The sequence below is a fragment of the Xyrauchen texanus genome, chromosome 36 (assembly GCF_025860055.1).
Source record: "Xyrauchen texanus isolate HMW12.3.18 chromosome 36, RBS_HiC_50CHRs, whole genome shotgun sequence".
Taxonomy (NCBI): domain Eukaryota; kingdom Metazoa; phylum Chordata; class Actinopteri; order Cypriniformes; family Catostomidae; genus Xyrauchen; species Xyrauchen texanus.
In genome coordinates, this window is record NC_068311.1 from 5,637,563 (window position 1) to 5,656,132 (window position 18,570).

The window sequence follows — 18,570 nt, forward strand, 5'->3', positions numbered from 1 at the left end:
ATTATGACAATTGACAATTCACCTGCAGTCCCAATGTCATTGCATGTTATTTACATATGCATCCTGAGATAGTCTGAGATCCTATGCAGCAATCTCATTGACAGCACTATTCTTACAGGCTGCTCCCAGATGACTGACAGAGAAAAAAATTGAGGATTCACAATTTGTTCCAAGAGACATGATTGCGCTGCACATCAGCTACATTTCTTTGTCTGGTCTTCAAAATATAATCATGTGTGTTTCCTCATGCACGCATCTTTGTGTCAAGCGGCATTTTTTGTGTCGACAGTGGCTTGTAAATGTGTGAAATTACCCACCAGTGCATATGAATACCCTGGCTGTTAGATTATAAATATTGTGGGGACGCAACATATTTCACGGTGTCCAATAGTTTGATGAGCCTTTTTACAGCTAAACTATTTATTAAAGCCATGTGAGTGACTCCTGATAAATTCTCTCCACAACACCTCTCAAATTAACTTTTGGATTAAGCAAAATCATAAAATGACGTCCGACAGGCACTTTGATGGCTGTTGCAGTGGTGCATTAAAGGACTAAAAGTAAATAAAGAGACAAAAAGTCTCAGAGAGAAAACCTGTTAATGTGGAACTCTGCTCAAATATAGCTTCCTATATTTATCTATTAGTCACTGAAGCATTAAGATAAACATGTATTTTGTTTTAATAAATGAAAAATAAATGTTTTCATCAGAGAGATGATTTTAAAATCGTTCGGCTCAAGAATTATGATTTGGAACAGAATTATAATTTTATACCCAGCCCTACTTTTTAGAATTACAGCAGTTATTGATGTACTCTTTTGGTATGCTACGTATGAAACTGGTTCATGTAAATATTTCATAAGGGTGAGACATTTGCAAAACAAATTGATATCAGGTGTGCAGGAGGCATATGCCTCCTTTCTGATTGTTTACAATATATACTGTGGTTACCTTATTTACCATCGTATTTACACATAATTTGTATGCCGTTGAGATGGTCTTGATGGTATGTTTGCTTATATAGTGCACATACTCATTAGAGTAAATATCTTTTACAGTAGATTGGCACATAGTAAAAGACTGTCCTGTCCTCGACTGCCAAGTGGCTTTTACACTATTTTTTAAAGACCCTATGTGAGTGTGTTAGTATTGCATGGATAGGCTCAAACATGCATTACTAATACACACAACCTAACACACTTCATTAAACTTTATATGAACTAAGCTGGCTTCACAAGCAGAATGTATTTAAAAATGAGTGCTGTGTAATCCATATGTTAGTCCTAGTCTTCATGTCAGGATAATTCTGTTTGTCAGTTGCAAGTATTTCAAAACATTTTTCAAAATGGATGACGATTTTAAAAGGAAGTTACACCAGGCCAAGTCGCTTGATCTTTGGGAATATATTTAAGATAAATTGTATGAACTTTTATAAAGAGGTTTAAATTTGAATTAGAGACTAGGAAAGTGTCATATATAATGGAGTTTTACTGCTTTTCCCAGCACTTAGATTAACAGACACATAGAAATTGTGGTCAGTTTGGTCTTGAGCAAGTTCGTTCACAAGCTTTCAAGGAAGTAAGGTTTTTTGGCATTTCCTGTTTTTTCCCTCTCTTCCCATTCATTATTCTTGAGATGGTTTTTAAGTGAGATGCTGTTCTTGCTGTACATGATGAGATGCTTTACATATCCCATTTCTTGACAATATTTCAGTGATTTACTTGAGTAGACTTTGAAATAGATCTGTGCAATTCATCAAATAAATAATCGAGATTACAGCTGCAATGCTTAACTAATAGTGAAAAGTGTCAATTATGGCAGTCCATGTAGTTCTACTTGTGTTGCATCAAAATATAAATCTATTTAATTTATATTTAACATAACCAACAAATGGACATGTTGGAAAAAGAATTGCCATCGGCTAGTACATTTTAGTTTTTTACTTGCCAGACTTTTGACGGTATTTAAGCGTAATGCAACTGAAAACTGAAAAATATATTAAGCAAACCAAGAAGGGGCATCTTCACAATATATATATAGTTTTCATACAACTTTACGCAATACAGTTGTGAGATTGTACATTTTATTTTATATTCACTTTCGATCATTTTAATCACATTTTAGCTTTTTTAAAATTGCGAAATCAATGACATATCATGGCTCAACTAACGTGATTATGAAACCGCAATCCACGACACCTCAGGACCCACTGCAGAGAAACAAGGTTCATTTCCTTCAAATAGTGCACTCATGAGACACAGCACACAGCAAAAGACGAGACTGAATCAAAGTCCTGTCTGAATCCAGCTTCTTATTTGCTTCTTATTCTGGAAAAGTATCGCAGTGCTTAAGTTCGTCTTCGCCACTACACAACTCGATCTCTGTTGAGTAAAATCGGAATATTTACTAGCAGTGGCTAATAACGGGCATTTTAGTAGCATAGCACGTAATTTTGTCTCCTATGCAAGTGTTTTACTCTCAATGTAGAGGGCTTCGTAATAGAAAGTGGTTGAGCATCGTAACCAATCACACCGATAGGTCTATTGCTTGGTTCAGTGGATAATTTATTCAAAATGTGAAAAGTTTTGTTTTTCATGCGTCTAAGGAGGGCAAATGTGAAGTTTATCATTTAGGTGCACCGTGAAGGTTCGTTTACTGATAAAACAGCTATAAAGTAGGTATGCGCCCATACCAATCCCAATACTGATAATTTCTCCTTTTATCCAGATCTGTCATAACTGGCTTATATGTAAGCTTTCTGCACACTGTCACTATTAATTAAAAATGTCCTCTTCCTAGTTGGCACTTTGCCTAATTTTGCTGACAAAACAGCTTAAAAATTTTAAAAGGCTTATTAAAAAAGCTTTTTTAAAAAAGACTTTAAATCAAGTATAGGCTAACAAAATATTCTCTATATTAAGTTAGATCAAATATATGAAGCTTAGTGTCAAACTGAAGACAAACTGATAAACCATAGGTGCAATTAAACGTAAGGTGACTTTTTTGATTATTTATTTGTTGTCATTTCATATAATTATTATTATTCCTAATTTTATGTTTGCATTCTATTTAATACATTAATTTATGGTTTCTTAATATTAAATATCATAACATGTATATGATATTGATATAAATAATGATTAAATGTATAAATTCCTTCCCTGCCTTTTAATTTAGTTGGTGATTGTATTAAAAGTTTAGTTTTCACTTGTTGCTGCTAGTACTTTAATGAGGTGAAAATGCGCGCTCTCATGAGAAAGAGAATCTGTTTCTGGACTCTACAGTACAGGTGCTACTAGAGCTGCATGATTCTGGAGAAATTGAGAATCACGATTTAGTTTTTGCTTAGAATAAAGATCACAATTCTCTCATGATTCTGAAGAAAAAATGCTTATTTCAGTGATTTATAAAACCTGGAAAGGTACACAACAAAGTAACATATAATTTACTTGAGGTTATGACAAAATGTTCTCTGCTTCAATCTACTGTATGAAAATGCAATTAAAGTGTAAACCAAAAATATAAATTTAAAATGTCCTAAGTCCACAAGGGTGCACCGAATACATTATAAAACAAGCAGCACCTTGTTCTTATTGCAAAAAAGTGCATAATAAAAATAAATTGATATTGTGTGTTTCTCACATGCTAAATAAAAGCAAAACGAGCAAAAAAAAGCTTCATTAACAGTTCTATTTTAACTTGGTATTGCAAATATACAATGAAACTGTTATTTTACAAAAGTTAAAAAATATATATTCACAATTTAAATTAAAATAATGATGCATTCAGTGTTTCTCTTGTAATAATTGCTTCAAGCTTGCAATTGAATTATTCAATAACCAGTAATTAAATAGAGATCAGAGTAAACAGTGCTTTAAGTGTTCCAGTAACAGTAGCAATTAAACCTTTTAAAAAATATAATATAAAAACTTTTAAAAAAGTAATTTAATGCTAAATGAAACCAGTTAAATATTTGCCACTCTTTGCTCTTTTATTATTAGATACACATTAATACTGATTTGATGCAGTAAGAATGCCTGAATGCCTATAACAGACAGCATGCAGCTTATATACATTTAGACATTGCACAGACCTAACATTTTGAGGAATTTGTTCCATCTGCTTATACATTACCAGCTGTGTTTGCTTTAATATCTCGTCAAGACAGTGCAGATTGGGGGCCTGACTAGCACAGCAAGTAAAAACACTGACTACCACCCCTGGAATTGTGAGTTTGAATCCAGGGCGTGCTGAGTAACTCCAGCCAGGTCTCTTAAGCAACCAAATTGGCCCCCTTGCTAGGGAGGGTAGAGTCACATGGGGCAACCTCCTCGTGGTCACTAATGTGGTTCGCTCTCGGTGGGGCGCATGGTGAGTTGTGCGTGGATGACGCTGAGAATAGCACTCAACTGGTAACGCACTCAACATGCCATGTTATAAGATGCGTAGGTTGACGGTCTCAGATGCAGAGGCAACTGAGATTCGTCCCCCTAATTTCTAATAAAAAAATTGACCGCCTTACAAAAGAATGCCATGGGAACATTAACATACACTGCAGAATTGTTGTCATTTAGAAATGAGATCCCGCGGGGTGTCTGAATCGAGATTGCGATCTTTAAACGATTAATCATGCAGCTCTAGGTGCTGCTATTGTTAATGCCATTTAATCGGGAGATATTTAATAAAGATGTTTAAATTACACCACGGCTGGTAACTCGCTGCAGATTCATCCATTCTGAAAATCATGCTTCTGGCTCAATATTTTGCGCTCCATTTAATGTAAACTCACTACATGATGCTGGCATCATTGTACAGATTAAAATAAGTGGTATTATTAGATAAAACGGCAGAAGTATGCAAGATTAAAAAATAATGTAATAAATAACCAAGGTTGGAGATTCGACCTCAGCCATCAGTAATATGATCAGTGCGACACTGTAGCACACTATCATTTAAGCTACTAGACAGCGACAATTTAAGGGGGCATCTTTGTATTCACATGAGTGCTTATTCGGTGTGCAATGGTGCATATAATCCAGTAGTGTGTTCATGTTAATTTGTGCCTCAGTTTACAAGTTGATGGTCTTGTCCAATTATGACATTATATGAAATATGTACGTAGTATTCTCGTTGAAACGCTACACTCAAATATTATGTGATATCATAAAATCAATCAGTAATTGAATGAACAAACTTCCAACATTAATAAAGCCATACTGAGTTTGTATGTTATTAGTGCGGACATATGCTCAGTAGGCTTAGGTCTCAATAGTGACGTTAATGTAGATCAACATCATAAGATCAGAAAAAAGTAACCAAAATATTCCCATTGTTGCCCATTGTCAACAAGTTTACTTCACCGTCATTTCAACATTTGATGAAATGGTTTGCCATGTTGTTATGCTACAGATTATTGTGTCTAATAGTGTAATTAACTGTACCAGACTACCAGACTAGAACTATTTGTTCAAACTGCAAAAAGAGGGGTTGATTTATATTATACTTGGATGGCCTTTCAAAGCTCTGAATGGCTTGTGGTGAATGTTCTACATGATCTGTGGGTAAGTAAAAGTGAGGATGCGTCAATATTTATATATATTATATATTGCTGTTCATTGAATTACTGACTGATTTTATGATATTGCATAATATTGAGTGCAGCATTTCGATGAGAAAATGGCATTCAGATTTCAAACAATAACATAATCAGACAAGACCATCAGCTTCTAAAGGCACAAGTTAACATGGACGTGCTGTTGGATAATGTGCACCATTTCACACTGAACCCAAACCCATGTGAATACAAAGATGCCCCCATCTGCTATCACCATCTAGTAGCTGAAATTAATTTATTCTTTTGAAATTGAATTGAATTAATGTATTGTAGTGTCGTGTTGATCATATTATTGATGGGTGAGTTCAATTTCCTACCTCAGTTATTTTATTATAATTTTTTTAATCTTGCATACTTATAATGTTTGATCTAATAATACCACTTATTTTAATCTGTACAATGATGCTAGCATCATGTAATAAGTTTACATTAAATGGAGAGCAAAACATCGAATCAGAAGCATGATTTTCAGAAACGACGAATCTGCAGCTGGTTGTTCACGTCTGGTGTAAAAAGGTCACCATTTAACATGAACCCCAGTTGAACCGTAACACTGGCGGAGACTGAGAAGCTGCCGCCATGAATGATAATAAGGAACGTTTCACAGCTCGCGCTGTTTTCCCTTTGATTTTCGCGTGTGAAACGCCACATTAACAGTACAGTAAACAAACTTTTCATATTCGCCATACCTCTCCCACTGCATCATACTTAACTACTAAATCAAGTTTGTTGTCTTTCAACACTTTGCCAGTATTGCTGAAGTCTTAAAGGAGTTCAGCGGTAACTCGATTGGTGATCGGTTATTTGGCCGATCGCATAAACCGATCGCTTATGTCACAAATAAGTGATAGGTTTATGCGATCGGCCATATTACCGATCACCGATCGAGTCAATATACGTGAATAACAGAAAGAAATTAACTTAAGTTCTCGGGTCGTTACGGGTTGTATTCTACATAAAGAATATGGCATGCAAATGCTCCATGCTAAATTAGTGTTTTAATGTTAAGTGTATTAATCAATATTAATCGCAAGAACAATATCAATAGAAATAATAAACAATTATGATTTTTGTCATAATTGTGCAGCCCTACTTTGAAACCTGCTTTAATGCTTTAAAGAAACGACATTAATGGCACTGGTCTGGTTTTGTTTTTAGTCCAACTGGAGAAGAGAATGTATCATTAGCAACAGTGGGTGCACTCAGCCACAGCAGACCCCGATAGACAACTGGCCCCTCATCTCCTTTCGGTTATATAACAGCGGATCAACAGAAAGCAACTTGAGGCGTGTCCCTATCCTTTTCAGGTGCAAACATTTGTATCCTAACACTTAGTGGAAAATCATTAAGGTGATTATTTTAACGTGAAGGTTTGCATATTGACACATTTCTAGATTAGCTGTGCTATTAAAATTGTTGTCAGGGGACTGAATTATTACATAACATGACAAGAAACATGACTCGCTGTATCTAAACAGTGGTCAGTGAATAAAACCAGTGATTATGGTTTTGGTCTAAGTCCTGTTCAGGTTATATAAAACACCCTTAAAATTGACATGTACTGTATACCATCAGTTGCTAACTTGAGGCCAGAAATGTAGTCTACACTCTGCAGACGTGAATGTTTGGCCAATGTATTGCAAGCACACTGTTCCATTGCACATACTTACCGTGTGTTCTTTCATTAGTGTGGCATGGCGATAGAGGGCTTGATAGAGTTACCCCCAACTGTCAGGGCAGTTACACCTCAGGAATACTTAATTCTGTTAGGTCATTTGCTAGCGAATGTTCAAGTACTCAGAAATCAACCCCTTTCTGGTGAGTTAATGATAAGTGGCATCTCCCAACAGACATATTTGCATCGATTCAAATTTATTTACCTTTTCTGGCACTGCTGACAGCATCAGAAATGGGAGATAAGAAGTTTCTGGACCCAAACTAGGAAGTAATCATGTTCACAAAAAAATCTTGCTCCCTAGATCCTTATTGCATGAATCAGTATTTCATGAACACTAGCATGGGAGTGAACGTTTCAGCATTGGAAAGTTTTCATTGAATTGGGACAGTTTTGTGATTTGGAGCAACCCTAGAAATTGCTGATTCCCTGACCAGTGCCCTAACTGTTGAATGAGGGAAGCTTATTGTAATGCACACATAATCAATGGTGAGTGAGTGTGATTCAGAGGTTGCGTTTTCCCTCCTAGATTACATTTTCACTCCACTGATGATCAGATTTGGGTTTGGAGTTTGGGTTAGGGCATATGGTCAATAAAATGCCCTGGGCATTTCTGTTGACTGTATTACACCATTTACAACAAAAAAATTACTATCTTTTGGGGCCACTCTGTGGAGATTTAAGCTAGAAACTGGAGCACATACATGGAGAAGGATACAGCTGCAGGCTGAGCTCTAAAAAGGAGTGGGAGCACCTAACCTAACCCTTTCCCTAACCTCAACCGTGTGTGGAGGTAAGTGACGCCCCTTTTGGAAGTGGGTGCAACCCCCTTTTGGAGTAACCCCACCCTCTTCTAGAGATTCCGCCCCCATTTGGAGATCTCCAGCCTGTATCTGCATACCTACTTGCACATGTGCCCATACATTTAACAACACTTCCAGCTTCAGCCACTGGAGGCTGTATTTTTAAATGAAATATTTTTTGTATAATGACTGTTGAAAATAAATCTCGGACACCTTGCTATGTCTATTTTACTCATAGCACTCTGCCATCTTTTTCTTCTGTAGACACTTTCATTTATTTATTTTGTAATTAGCCAGGTAATTAAGTGTGATAATGTGCAGTCAGCCAGTCAGTATCGCAAAATATAACCACATTTAGGATGATACAAGTCCCGATTACCCTATCAGGGTTTATTTTGTGTTGAGACTGGCTGATGGTACATTACCCTTTCCATAATTACAGCTAAACTACATAGATGACCGTTGTCCTAAGCAATCCATTTTCTATGTTTCGTTTAACTCTGTGGTCTCTTTCTTCTCGTAATGAAACAAATTCATGTCAAACTTCAGGTCCATTTCTTGATTTTAGTAGCTGTATGAGATACAATATTACACTTTATTTGGAAGTTGTTTAATTTCTTTGGGTTTGCTCAATTTATGTTGTGTTCTTCAGCCTGCGTCATTAGAGGTTGTATGTCATCAAAGGTTGTAGTTCATTCTGTTTGGTAACAGATACATTTCAGAAACTAGATATGATTTTCTTCAAGTCTGTTTGCCAGCCTCCCCACCCCCATCCCCAAATACCTAACAACCCCTAAGGGTCACTTAGATTCACAAGATAAGTATATCCTTAAGACTTCTGTTTCAGCTCTTGCAGTGCTGTAAGAGAAGGCTCTTTGGTTTCAAAATCATGTCCCTTGTTATGAACAGATAGATGCTAAGATTTTTTTGTTGCTTTTTGTGGCTTTCTTGGACAGGTGCTTTAGAGTTGACCGAACATTAAACTAAGATTTACTCAATTGATTTACGTTGCAGTGTAAAACCCATACATGCGCACAAACAAGCATCGTGTGTGTGTGTGTGTGTGTGTGTGTGTGTGTGTGTGTGTGTGTGTGTGTGTGTGTATATATACACTGCCCACATAACTTTCTTTAGCACCCATGTTCTGATATCAGAAGGATCCCACTTGTGAATGTTCACACAACTACTGGGTCATTTTGCAAAATGTGTGCCATTTGAGTCCTTCATACTGTATTAATATGGGTATAAAATTACTTGATCAATGAATAGCTGTTGCCATTTTTCACTATGTGTTTATGTGGAGATTTTGCTAAGCACATCCAGTGGTTAGTTAAACCAAATATTTCAAAATGAACACTAGCATTTTCTTTATTTTCCATGTATATCAGTGTTTCTCCTATATGCATTCAGGAGCAGCACTGTGTAGGGCTGCTCGATTATGGCAAAAATCATAATCACGATTATTTTGGTCAATAATCACGATTATTTATTTACTTTGGAAACGTCATGCATTTATTGAACTTTACATTTTTATTTATTTTTTTAACAGTCCTTGAATTTGAAATGTAAATTGCACTGGGTAGGGGAGGAGGCTATTGTGTTACGTATGATAAAGAAAAGCCTCCATCGCCATGGTAAATGGTCTGCACTTATATAGCGGTGTTCAAAGCACTTTACACTGCATCTCATTCACCCATTCACACACGCATTCATACACCAATGGCAGCAGAGCTGCTATGTAAGGTGCTAGCCTGCCAATTGGAGCAACTTGGGGTTCTGTGTCTTGCCCAAGGACACTTCGACATGTGGCAACCCTGCGATTAGTGGCCGGCCCGCTCTACCAACTGAGCCACAGCTGCCCCACACAGGGATGGAAATGATGGAATGGGATGGAATGATGGAATTCCACACTTCTATGGAATGAGATCTACATTTTCATCATGTTATTGCAGCAAGATATACCAAAATGTCAGTAGTCGGTAGTGAAATTTGATGATTCTCAATACCAGCTTCAAAACCACAACAAATAATTAAACTAATTTGTTAATTATGGAAGTATGTTTTCAAGTTCTTCAGTAATTATTCAAGACTAGTAAACAGTCAGTAGTAAAATAACAATAAAAAAACAGCAATTAATAGAAATAAATCAAACAAAAAAATATCAATGTTCATGTTCATGTTGCATCAAGTCAAAATAAATGCTATACTGTCTAATGTGCATTTTAGTGACAAAATAATATAAACTATATAATAATGTCACTTTTTATTAGTTTCTATCATTAATTAGTATTTTTTTTAATTTTTTTTATTAAGGACAAAAAAAATATTTACTTTTCCAATGTTGCTACCAAATCAGGTGCTGGTCCCACCATGTTAGCCTGGAGCCCTGTTGTGATGCATGTTCTGCTAGATAGGTTTATATTTTCTATTGGTGTTTGTTTAATAAAAATAGTGAAAGTGATTTTCTGAGTGCATCAAGTAAATCAAGTAAATAATAAACACGCACAACAAGTCAAACACAAATAACACATCTATAATGATTCTAAGGGTATTTTAAGCTATTACTCCACTGACATGACAATAAATAAATATATATACATATATACACTTTTTTTATATTGTGATACAAGGTATTATTTAAAACACTTGAAGATGTGTCCTCTAGTTATGCATCAACCCTGTTGACATGATATTTTTCCATTTTTTAAGTAATAAACTATTCCATAAATTACAAAAACATCATCCTTTCAAGAAGCGAATACTTCAAGGACAAGTTTAAGCCTCCTCTTTATCAATTTATCTTCTTTTTTTTTTATGTTGGTCAGTAGGAGACAATCTTAAAATGTTTAATGAACAATTGATAATTATAAAAATAATATAGAAAATTCAGCATTGTGTGTTCTAAGAAGCCCTTTGCTGTGCACAACCTTGCCAACACACTTGAGGCTGAAACATACTCTACGCAAGTACGTGAATAAAGATGCGATTGCTTGGCCACCACATTGCCAATGCGCAGTCCGGCTGAATATGCTTAACGTGCATTCTTGCATTACTGTGGCGGGAACAAACCTCAGTACTCAAGGGAGCTATGGAGTTACCTTCAAACGTCTGTGCCATTCAGCTGATGTGTTATTGTGCTATAAATATATTGGCTTGAACTTACTTGCTCAGCAATATTCTCTTCAAACTGTTGATCTGCCATGACATTAGGTTAGTTGAAAGAGAAAACTCACCGTAGAAGCAGACAGTTCTCAATAATCTCACTAAAGCACCCCTTGCGGCAACGTTGAGGATGCAACACAAAGTTGTATTATGAATTGCAAGGCATGAAATCGAGTTTGCTTTGCAAGATGCGTCTGCACTCATGTACTTACATATAGAGTATGTTTCTGCCCTTACAGTCAACCCTGTTCCAATTCTGTTACCAACTCTGTAAAGTCAACCTGTTTCATAGAATTGCCCTACTTGTGTTTCTCTCTGCCCAGTAAAGAAATGGTACAAACCAGAGCATTCCTAGCCTTCATAAACTTTTCTGTGGTAAAACAACAGCTGTACAGATTTGCTGTCTAAAAATAGATGTCAGCTAGTTTTAGTTAATACAACCTCCTGTCCTATATTTAGCCCCTTTCGTAGTTTGCGCTGGAAACCTCCACAGGCAGAGTGGGATTTCAAAGAGATACTTTAGAAGGACTTTGGAAATGTAAAATTGGACATGGAATTGCTGCAGATGCTGACGGTTTTCATTAGCTTTTGATGTTCTCATTAAAGAACGCTTTGTGGCCTCGGACAGCCAAAGCAGTAATCACTAAAGCAACATGCTGTATTGGGTCACTGTCTTCCATTTATTTCCAAAGTGGCAGCACTCTTTCATTGAAACCTTCTGTGATGTAGGTCAGGAATTTTTAATACACTAGACTGCTCCTTCCTAATTTAACCTCTAGTCGATTGTGATGGTCTAGTAGTTAAAGATTTGGCCTGGAAACTGAGGTTAGAAACCCACAAGGATCGTTGTGACCTTGAGGAAGAATTTGGCTGGTTTGAAGACTTATTTTGTTTTAGTAACTCACTGTTTCTGTCTCTTTCCGGCAGAGCTTTGCCGCATTGATAAATCCCTATGCCAAGATGAGAACGCCATCCTCAGTTTTGAGGCCATCCGCAGCATTCACAAGCAAATGGACGATGATGCCAATGGAAATGTGGATGTTTCAGAGACTGATGGGGTATGCCATTTTTCTATTCTAGTTTCTAACCTTCTACTAAGCTGCTTCTAAGTGGCTAATGTTTGATTAATTAGGCAGTTGATTAACTTTTGTCCTCTTCTAACCCCAAACTTACAGTTGATTAATTTTTCTCATGGAATTAATGCTCATGTCAGACTTAATGTAAATGAATAACATGGTGATTGATGGCCTTTAAGCTGATCTCCCATCTTGACTTAAGCCAGTGTTTAGCTGGTCGGCCAATTGGTCTTTCAGCCCGACCAGCCTAGGAGACTAATTCAGACCAGAAAACTAGCATACTTTTTTTTTAGGGATATTTTATTTTCCCAAATGTGGTGCAAAAAATTTAATTAAGGTTCCACATTTCATTTTACAATCTCTACAATCATTGACCCTGTTGAGTGTTCAAGGTTATAGATCGCAAGTTCACTGTATCCTTTTACCTTCTAGGGTCCTTGACCTATAAGGATGGCTGTAAATAATGAGATTTGGCTCATTTATTCTTTTAAATGCTCTTTCCATTGGTCTGGGCAACTTAAGCTTAAGTACACAGATTTTATCAGTCTATTTGGCAGTGGAGAAATGTGTGCCTTTGATGGTTTTACCTAATCATGTGCTCTTTGGGATCCCTGCTGAACCCCCCCAGTTTAAACCAGCCTATACCATGCCAAGCTGGTTAGACTGGTCTTTTTTTTGCCTATTTTAGTGGGATTTGGGGCATATGCGAGCTGTTCAGGCTGGGAAACCAACTGGATTAATATAACATCACGTTAGCTACACTGGGAGACCACCATCTTTAACCTGCTACGACCAGCAAACAACTTTAGACTGGTTTAAGCTGCTGCACTGTAAGATACCGGAAACATTGCTGCAGAAAACAAGAAGCCCTCTTTATCTGCTATTTTGAGTTTGGTGGTCTGCAGAGAGTATGCATGCTAGTTTAGACCCATGTGTAGGTGTCTTACAGAAAGAAAATCTCATGTAGGATAAGCCTAACCTGTTTCTAAATAATCAATTTATGGTGATGTAAAGAAAAGCAGATCATAGCTCTTTGGGCTATTAGTGGTCAATATCTAAATTTGTGCACGTCATCTACACAAGTTTAGGTAATTTGTCTGGCTTTTGACCCTAATCTTTTAGATATTTTCCCTATAGAAACTGAGCCGAGGTAATGCAACTCTAGGCATTTTACAGTCTTGGACAAAAGGTCAAAATATGCAACAGCATATGAAGTATGGCTTTGAAAATAGAGCACATTTTAGTTGTCAGTTGTTATCAGCCACATCCTCACAGGTTTAGCTCCATTTCTAAACACTAAACACTAAAACAAACTTAAAGCATAGGTTTCACTACCGGTTATCGGTTACTGCAGAAGATATGTTTTAAAAAGCCAATGCTGATTTTAGCTTAGCTGCTACCACTCTAGCCACATTTCCACCTGCTGGGTGCTGGTCCCAATCTGGAACCTATCGTTCTTTGCCAGAAAAGTTGGCTCCACACGGGCCATTAAAATATTCTGGTCATGAACCAGGAACTGGCTTATGTCAGTGGCTGGGGGATGGAATAATAGGACTGGGTATCGAAACCGATTTCCCGATTTGATTTGTACTCAAGACTTCTAAACCAATATCGGGAAGCAAAATGATAGTTGAGAGGTTATATAGCAATGTAATCCATTACGGCATCGTTCAGCTCTCAAGAATGGTTCCTAGTTCCAACGGCCAAGAACTGGAAACATTCTGGTGAAACCCAATAAATTTTAGCTAGCTTTGAGCAACATTACAAAAAGAATATTGCAAACACAAAACAGTAATGGAAGACAAGTAGAGGTCAACCGATATAGTAATGGAAGACAAGCCGATAACCGATTAATCGGTCGATCGTTTTTAAACTTGTTACTGAATGAAAAAACAACATTTAAGTAGGGATGCACAATACCACTTTTTCTCTTCCAATACGATTCTGATACCAGAAATCTCAGTATCGGCCAATCCCGATTCGATACCAGTGTTTTTTTTGCACAATCGGTTTAGAATATCTTTACATTATTATGTGGAACTAATTGGGAGTACACTTTAATATGTAAAGAAACACAAACCTCTAACTACACATTATTTCAATATAAATGTATAGCTTATTAAGAAACACTTTATTATTTACTAGTATAATGGATCATGTAGCAGCAAAATGAACAGTAATTCCAGTCTTCAAGTCTTCAGTAGAAAAGAAACCAGTGTTTTATTTTTCTTTCTTTTTTTTTCCCAAAAATGTTTCAACTTACATCTGGACTAAAGGATTCAGATCTCTTTTTTTGTTCAATTTAGTTGTAATACATCAGTCCACTTTTCTTTTACACAGTTATTTTTTTGGAACCCATTCAATTTAAATATTGTTATAAATTGTAAACAAATACTAATGATGACAATAATAGTAATAAATATATATATTTTTAAATACAACAGTAATATATTTAAGTCGTGCACTTTTTAAACCCTCACGCTTTTTAAATTTGACATTCCATCCAAACTCTCTGTTTGTAGGCAAGTTCACCGTAGTTTAATTCACTTCTTATTCAAATTCTGGTAAAATGCACCTCCAGTGCCATTCTAAATGTATATTATAAGTAAACCGAACTATTGAGCATCTACATCTGAGGTGTTACCCGTGACTAGCGCTCCAATATTGCGCAACGTGTGAAGGCTAAAAATAGCCATGAGTGTGTGTTTAAACACAGCTGCACCATTCACTGACGTGCTGGTGCTGTGTGTGCATTTTATATATTTACTTATTAAACACAGCCTTTTGTGATTCACAGAGCTATTGCACGTCTTCAAGTGGCTGATCACTTCACTTCTGGTGAGGGGTCTTTAATGTTAAACTAGGGCAAACTAGTGAATTGCAATGTCTTATGCTTTTTTTTAACGCTTCTATAAGATTCAGTGATATTTTTGTTTGTATTTTGCGCTGTTACGCTCATTTAAATTCTCCAAGAAATTAATCACACACACCGATCGCTTGATGATTGTCTAATCAAAATTACAAAAATACGTATTACTGTGAGGATTAAAAATGTATTAAAATCGGATGCATTTCTGATTTGTTTATACGTTTCTCTTGACTGCATGAAGATATTTTTCTCAAATCTCTCACTACCTTTAAATATACAACTTAGCTGGCTAAAGCATAAATGTGACTGGATATAAACTAATGTAAATAGATGATAATACATTTTATTTAAACATTTGTGTAGGTCTTGCATGTTTTTTGTCACATTGTTCTAACCGATTGAGGTTAGCTTTAATGTTAGCGTCCTCTCAGCCTGGTCTGCAAACATACTGCTGTTCTTTATTAATGCAGCATTTATTTTAGAAATTACTTACTTTATAATATGACATATACTGTATACATACTTTTTAGTTGTTGGTGTTTTAAATCTGGATTGTTCAGCTCCGTGCAGTGTTCTGCTGCATTCAACGTGCAGTCTCACGTGTCAAAACAACCACCACGAGGCATCAGTTTTTATTTAGTTTCTAGAGGCCACGCTCATACTGTATAACAACAGTGTGCCCTTCCCAGAGCTCCAGCACAATGGGGGAAAATTATCGGTGAGGATTTTTTGCCAGTTCAAGAAATTGTTATCGGTGCCGATTAATCGGCAAAACCGATATATCGGTCGACCCCTAAAGACAAGTCTCAACAGACTAAATCAGTTCATTCTCTCAGCAATGAATTCTTTAGCAACTGTGAAATATAATTTTTTTATTGTGCCTTTTGTAAAAATGTTATATTAGAACCACAAATCCTTAAGGCCACCACCATCATCCCCATGCCAAAGAAGTCTTCAGTGTCCTGCCTCAACGACTACCGTCCCGTCGCACTTACACCCATCATCATGAAGTGCTTCGAGAGGCTTGTCATGAGGCACATTAAGACCCAGCTGCCCCCCTCACTAGACCCACTACAGTTTGCGTATCGTCCAAACCGTTCAACGGACGATGCCATCGCCACAACCCTCCATCTGGCCCTCATTCACCTAGACAATAAGGACTCATACGTTCGAATGCTGTTCATAGATTTCAGCTCAGCATTCAACACAATCATTCCCCAGCACCTGATTGGAAAGCTGAACCTGCTGGGCCTGGACACCTCCCTCTACAACTGGATCCTGGACTTCCTGACTGGGAGACCTCAGTCAGTCCGGATCGGGAACAGCATCTCCACCACCACCACACTGAGCACTGGGGCCCCCCAGGGCTGTGTGCTCAGTCCACTGCTGTTCACTCTGCTGACTCACTACTGTGCAGCAATGCACAGCTCGAACCACATCGTCAAGTTCGCAGATGACACGACCGTGGTGGGTCTCATCAGCAAGAACAACGAGTCAGCATACAGAGAGGAGGTGCAGCGGCTGACGAACTGGTGTAGAGCCAACAACCTGTCCCTGAATGTCGACAAAACAAAAGAGATGGTTGTTGACTTTAGGAGAGCACAAGGTGAACACACTCCGCTGAAGATCGTCAAGAGCACCAAATTCCTTGGTGTTCACCTGGCGGAGAACCTCACCTGGTCCCTCAACACCGGCTCTATCACCAAGAAAGCCCAGCAGCGTCTCTACTTTCTTCGAAGGCTGAGGGAAGCACATCTCCCACCTCCCATCCTCACTACATTCTATAGAGGGACTATTGAGAGCATCCTGAGCAGCTGCATCACTGCCTGGTTTGGGACTTGCACCGTTTCGGACCGCAAAGCCCTGCAGAGGATAGTGAGGACAGCTGAGAAGATCATTGGGGTCTCTCTTCCCTCCATCAAAGACATTTACAAAAAACACTGTATCCACAAAGCAACCAGCATTGTGGACTGACCCCACACACCCCTCACACAAACTCTTTACCCTCCTGCCCTCTGGCAAGAGGTACCAAGCATGTCCGGGCCCTCACGGCCAGACTGTGTAACAGCTTCTTCCCCCAAGCCATCAGACTCCTCAATACTCAGAGACTGGTTTGACACACACACACATGTCCTGAGTTGCACTTTAATTACTGTCACTTTATAACTGTCTGCTACCTCAATAACTGCTATGTGCATAGAACACTATCTCATAGTATGTTATGTTTACATTTTTAGAAACTGTCATTTTTTTGCACTGCTGAGTACTGGTCGGCGCTGCACTGTCTATTGTCCTGTTCATTGTCAGTAATTTGTTGTACTGTCCCGTACTTTTTGCACATGTTTGCACGTGCACTTTATATAGGTATATATAGGTAGTTTATATAGGTATTTTATTTCGTTGTGTTGTCTCATGTGGTCCTGTGTTGGTCCTTTGTTGTTTTTATGTAGCACCATGGTCCTGGAGGAACGTTGTCTCGTTTTGCTGTGTACTGTACTAACTGTATATGGTTGAAACGACAATAAAAACCACTTGACTTGACTTGCTTCTTTAAACCAATGGCTCTTTGCCTAGGGAAACCCACAGTCACCTGACACAACGGTGTGTGTTGCTTATTTTTTAGAACCATACGCAGCAGAGCAGAGCCTTCCCCTTTCTGGCTTCCTTTCAGTTTAGCGATATGTTGTGTAGGCATGCTTCCTGTTGCATACAACCTCTCCTTGGCAGCATATTGGCTAATCAACGCGATGAAAGCCACATCTTCGGTTACTGAAATTGTTTGTTAGCTCTGTTCTTGAGCCAAATCTCAAAATGGAAACTTTGATAGCATACAGTCTCAAATATAGCTACCATGAGAGAATATTTTGGTCATATCCCCAATTCCTATTTTTTTTAATAGTAGCCACATTGATTAAAACATGAGGGTATTCTTTTCAGTTTACCTTTACAGGACAAGCAGGGTGTCAATGGTTTCAGCCTAATATTTACAAACTTGTGACAAATCTTCACAGTGGTTTTAGTTATAACCACAGTTTGAAGCTCTTTACTGTCTTAAAAATTCCATGAACTGTGCTGTAACCTTTTTGTTGCGTTTTGTTGTGTAATCATTTTTACCATCTACTGTGTCTGAGCAAACAGGGCCTTTGCCCACTTGACTTTCAAAAACACTCAACACTGTTAATAGACCCAGAATAACTAAAAATATAGCTAAATCCAAGTATAAGATGAAGTTTGTGCATTGATTTAATCGTCTCTCTGTTGGACATTCTCTGGGGTGAACAGTTTATTGTCATTGAATTAGCTTCTGGTCATTTACTCACAGAGGTCAAACAAACATTTGAGGTGAAACAGCTTTTTTAAATTCAAGAAA

General features: G+C 37.5%; 1 protein-coding gene across 4 annotated transcripts in view; it reads left to right on the forward strand.

Annotated features, from left to right (window-relative positions):
• Positions 1-18,570, forward strand: part of LOC127629951 (stromal interaction molecule 1-like) — a 65,227-nt gene that overhangs the window by 6,668 nt on the left and 39,989 nt on the right. For all 4 annotated transcript variants that reach the window (XM_052107286.1, XM_052107283.1, XM_052107284.1 and 1 more), the window contains exon 3: positions 12,183-12,313. In XM_052107286.1, the coding sequence (XP_051963246.1) occupies positions 12,183-12,313 (131 nt within the window). The remainder of the gene's footprint in view (positions 1-12,182; positions 12,314-18,570) is intronic.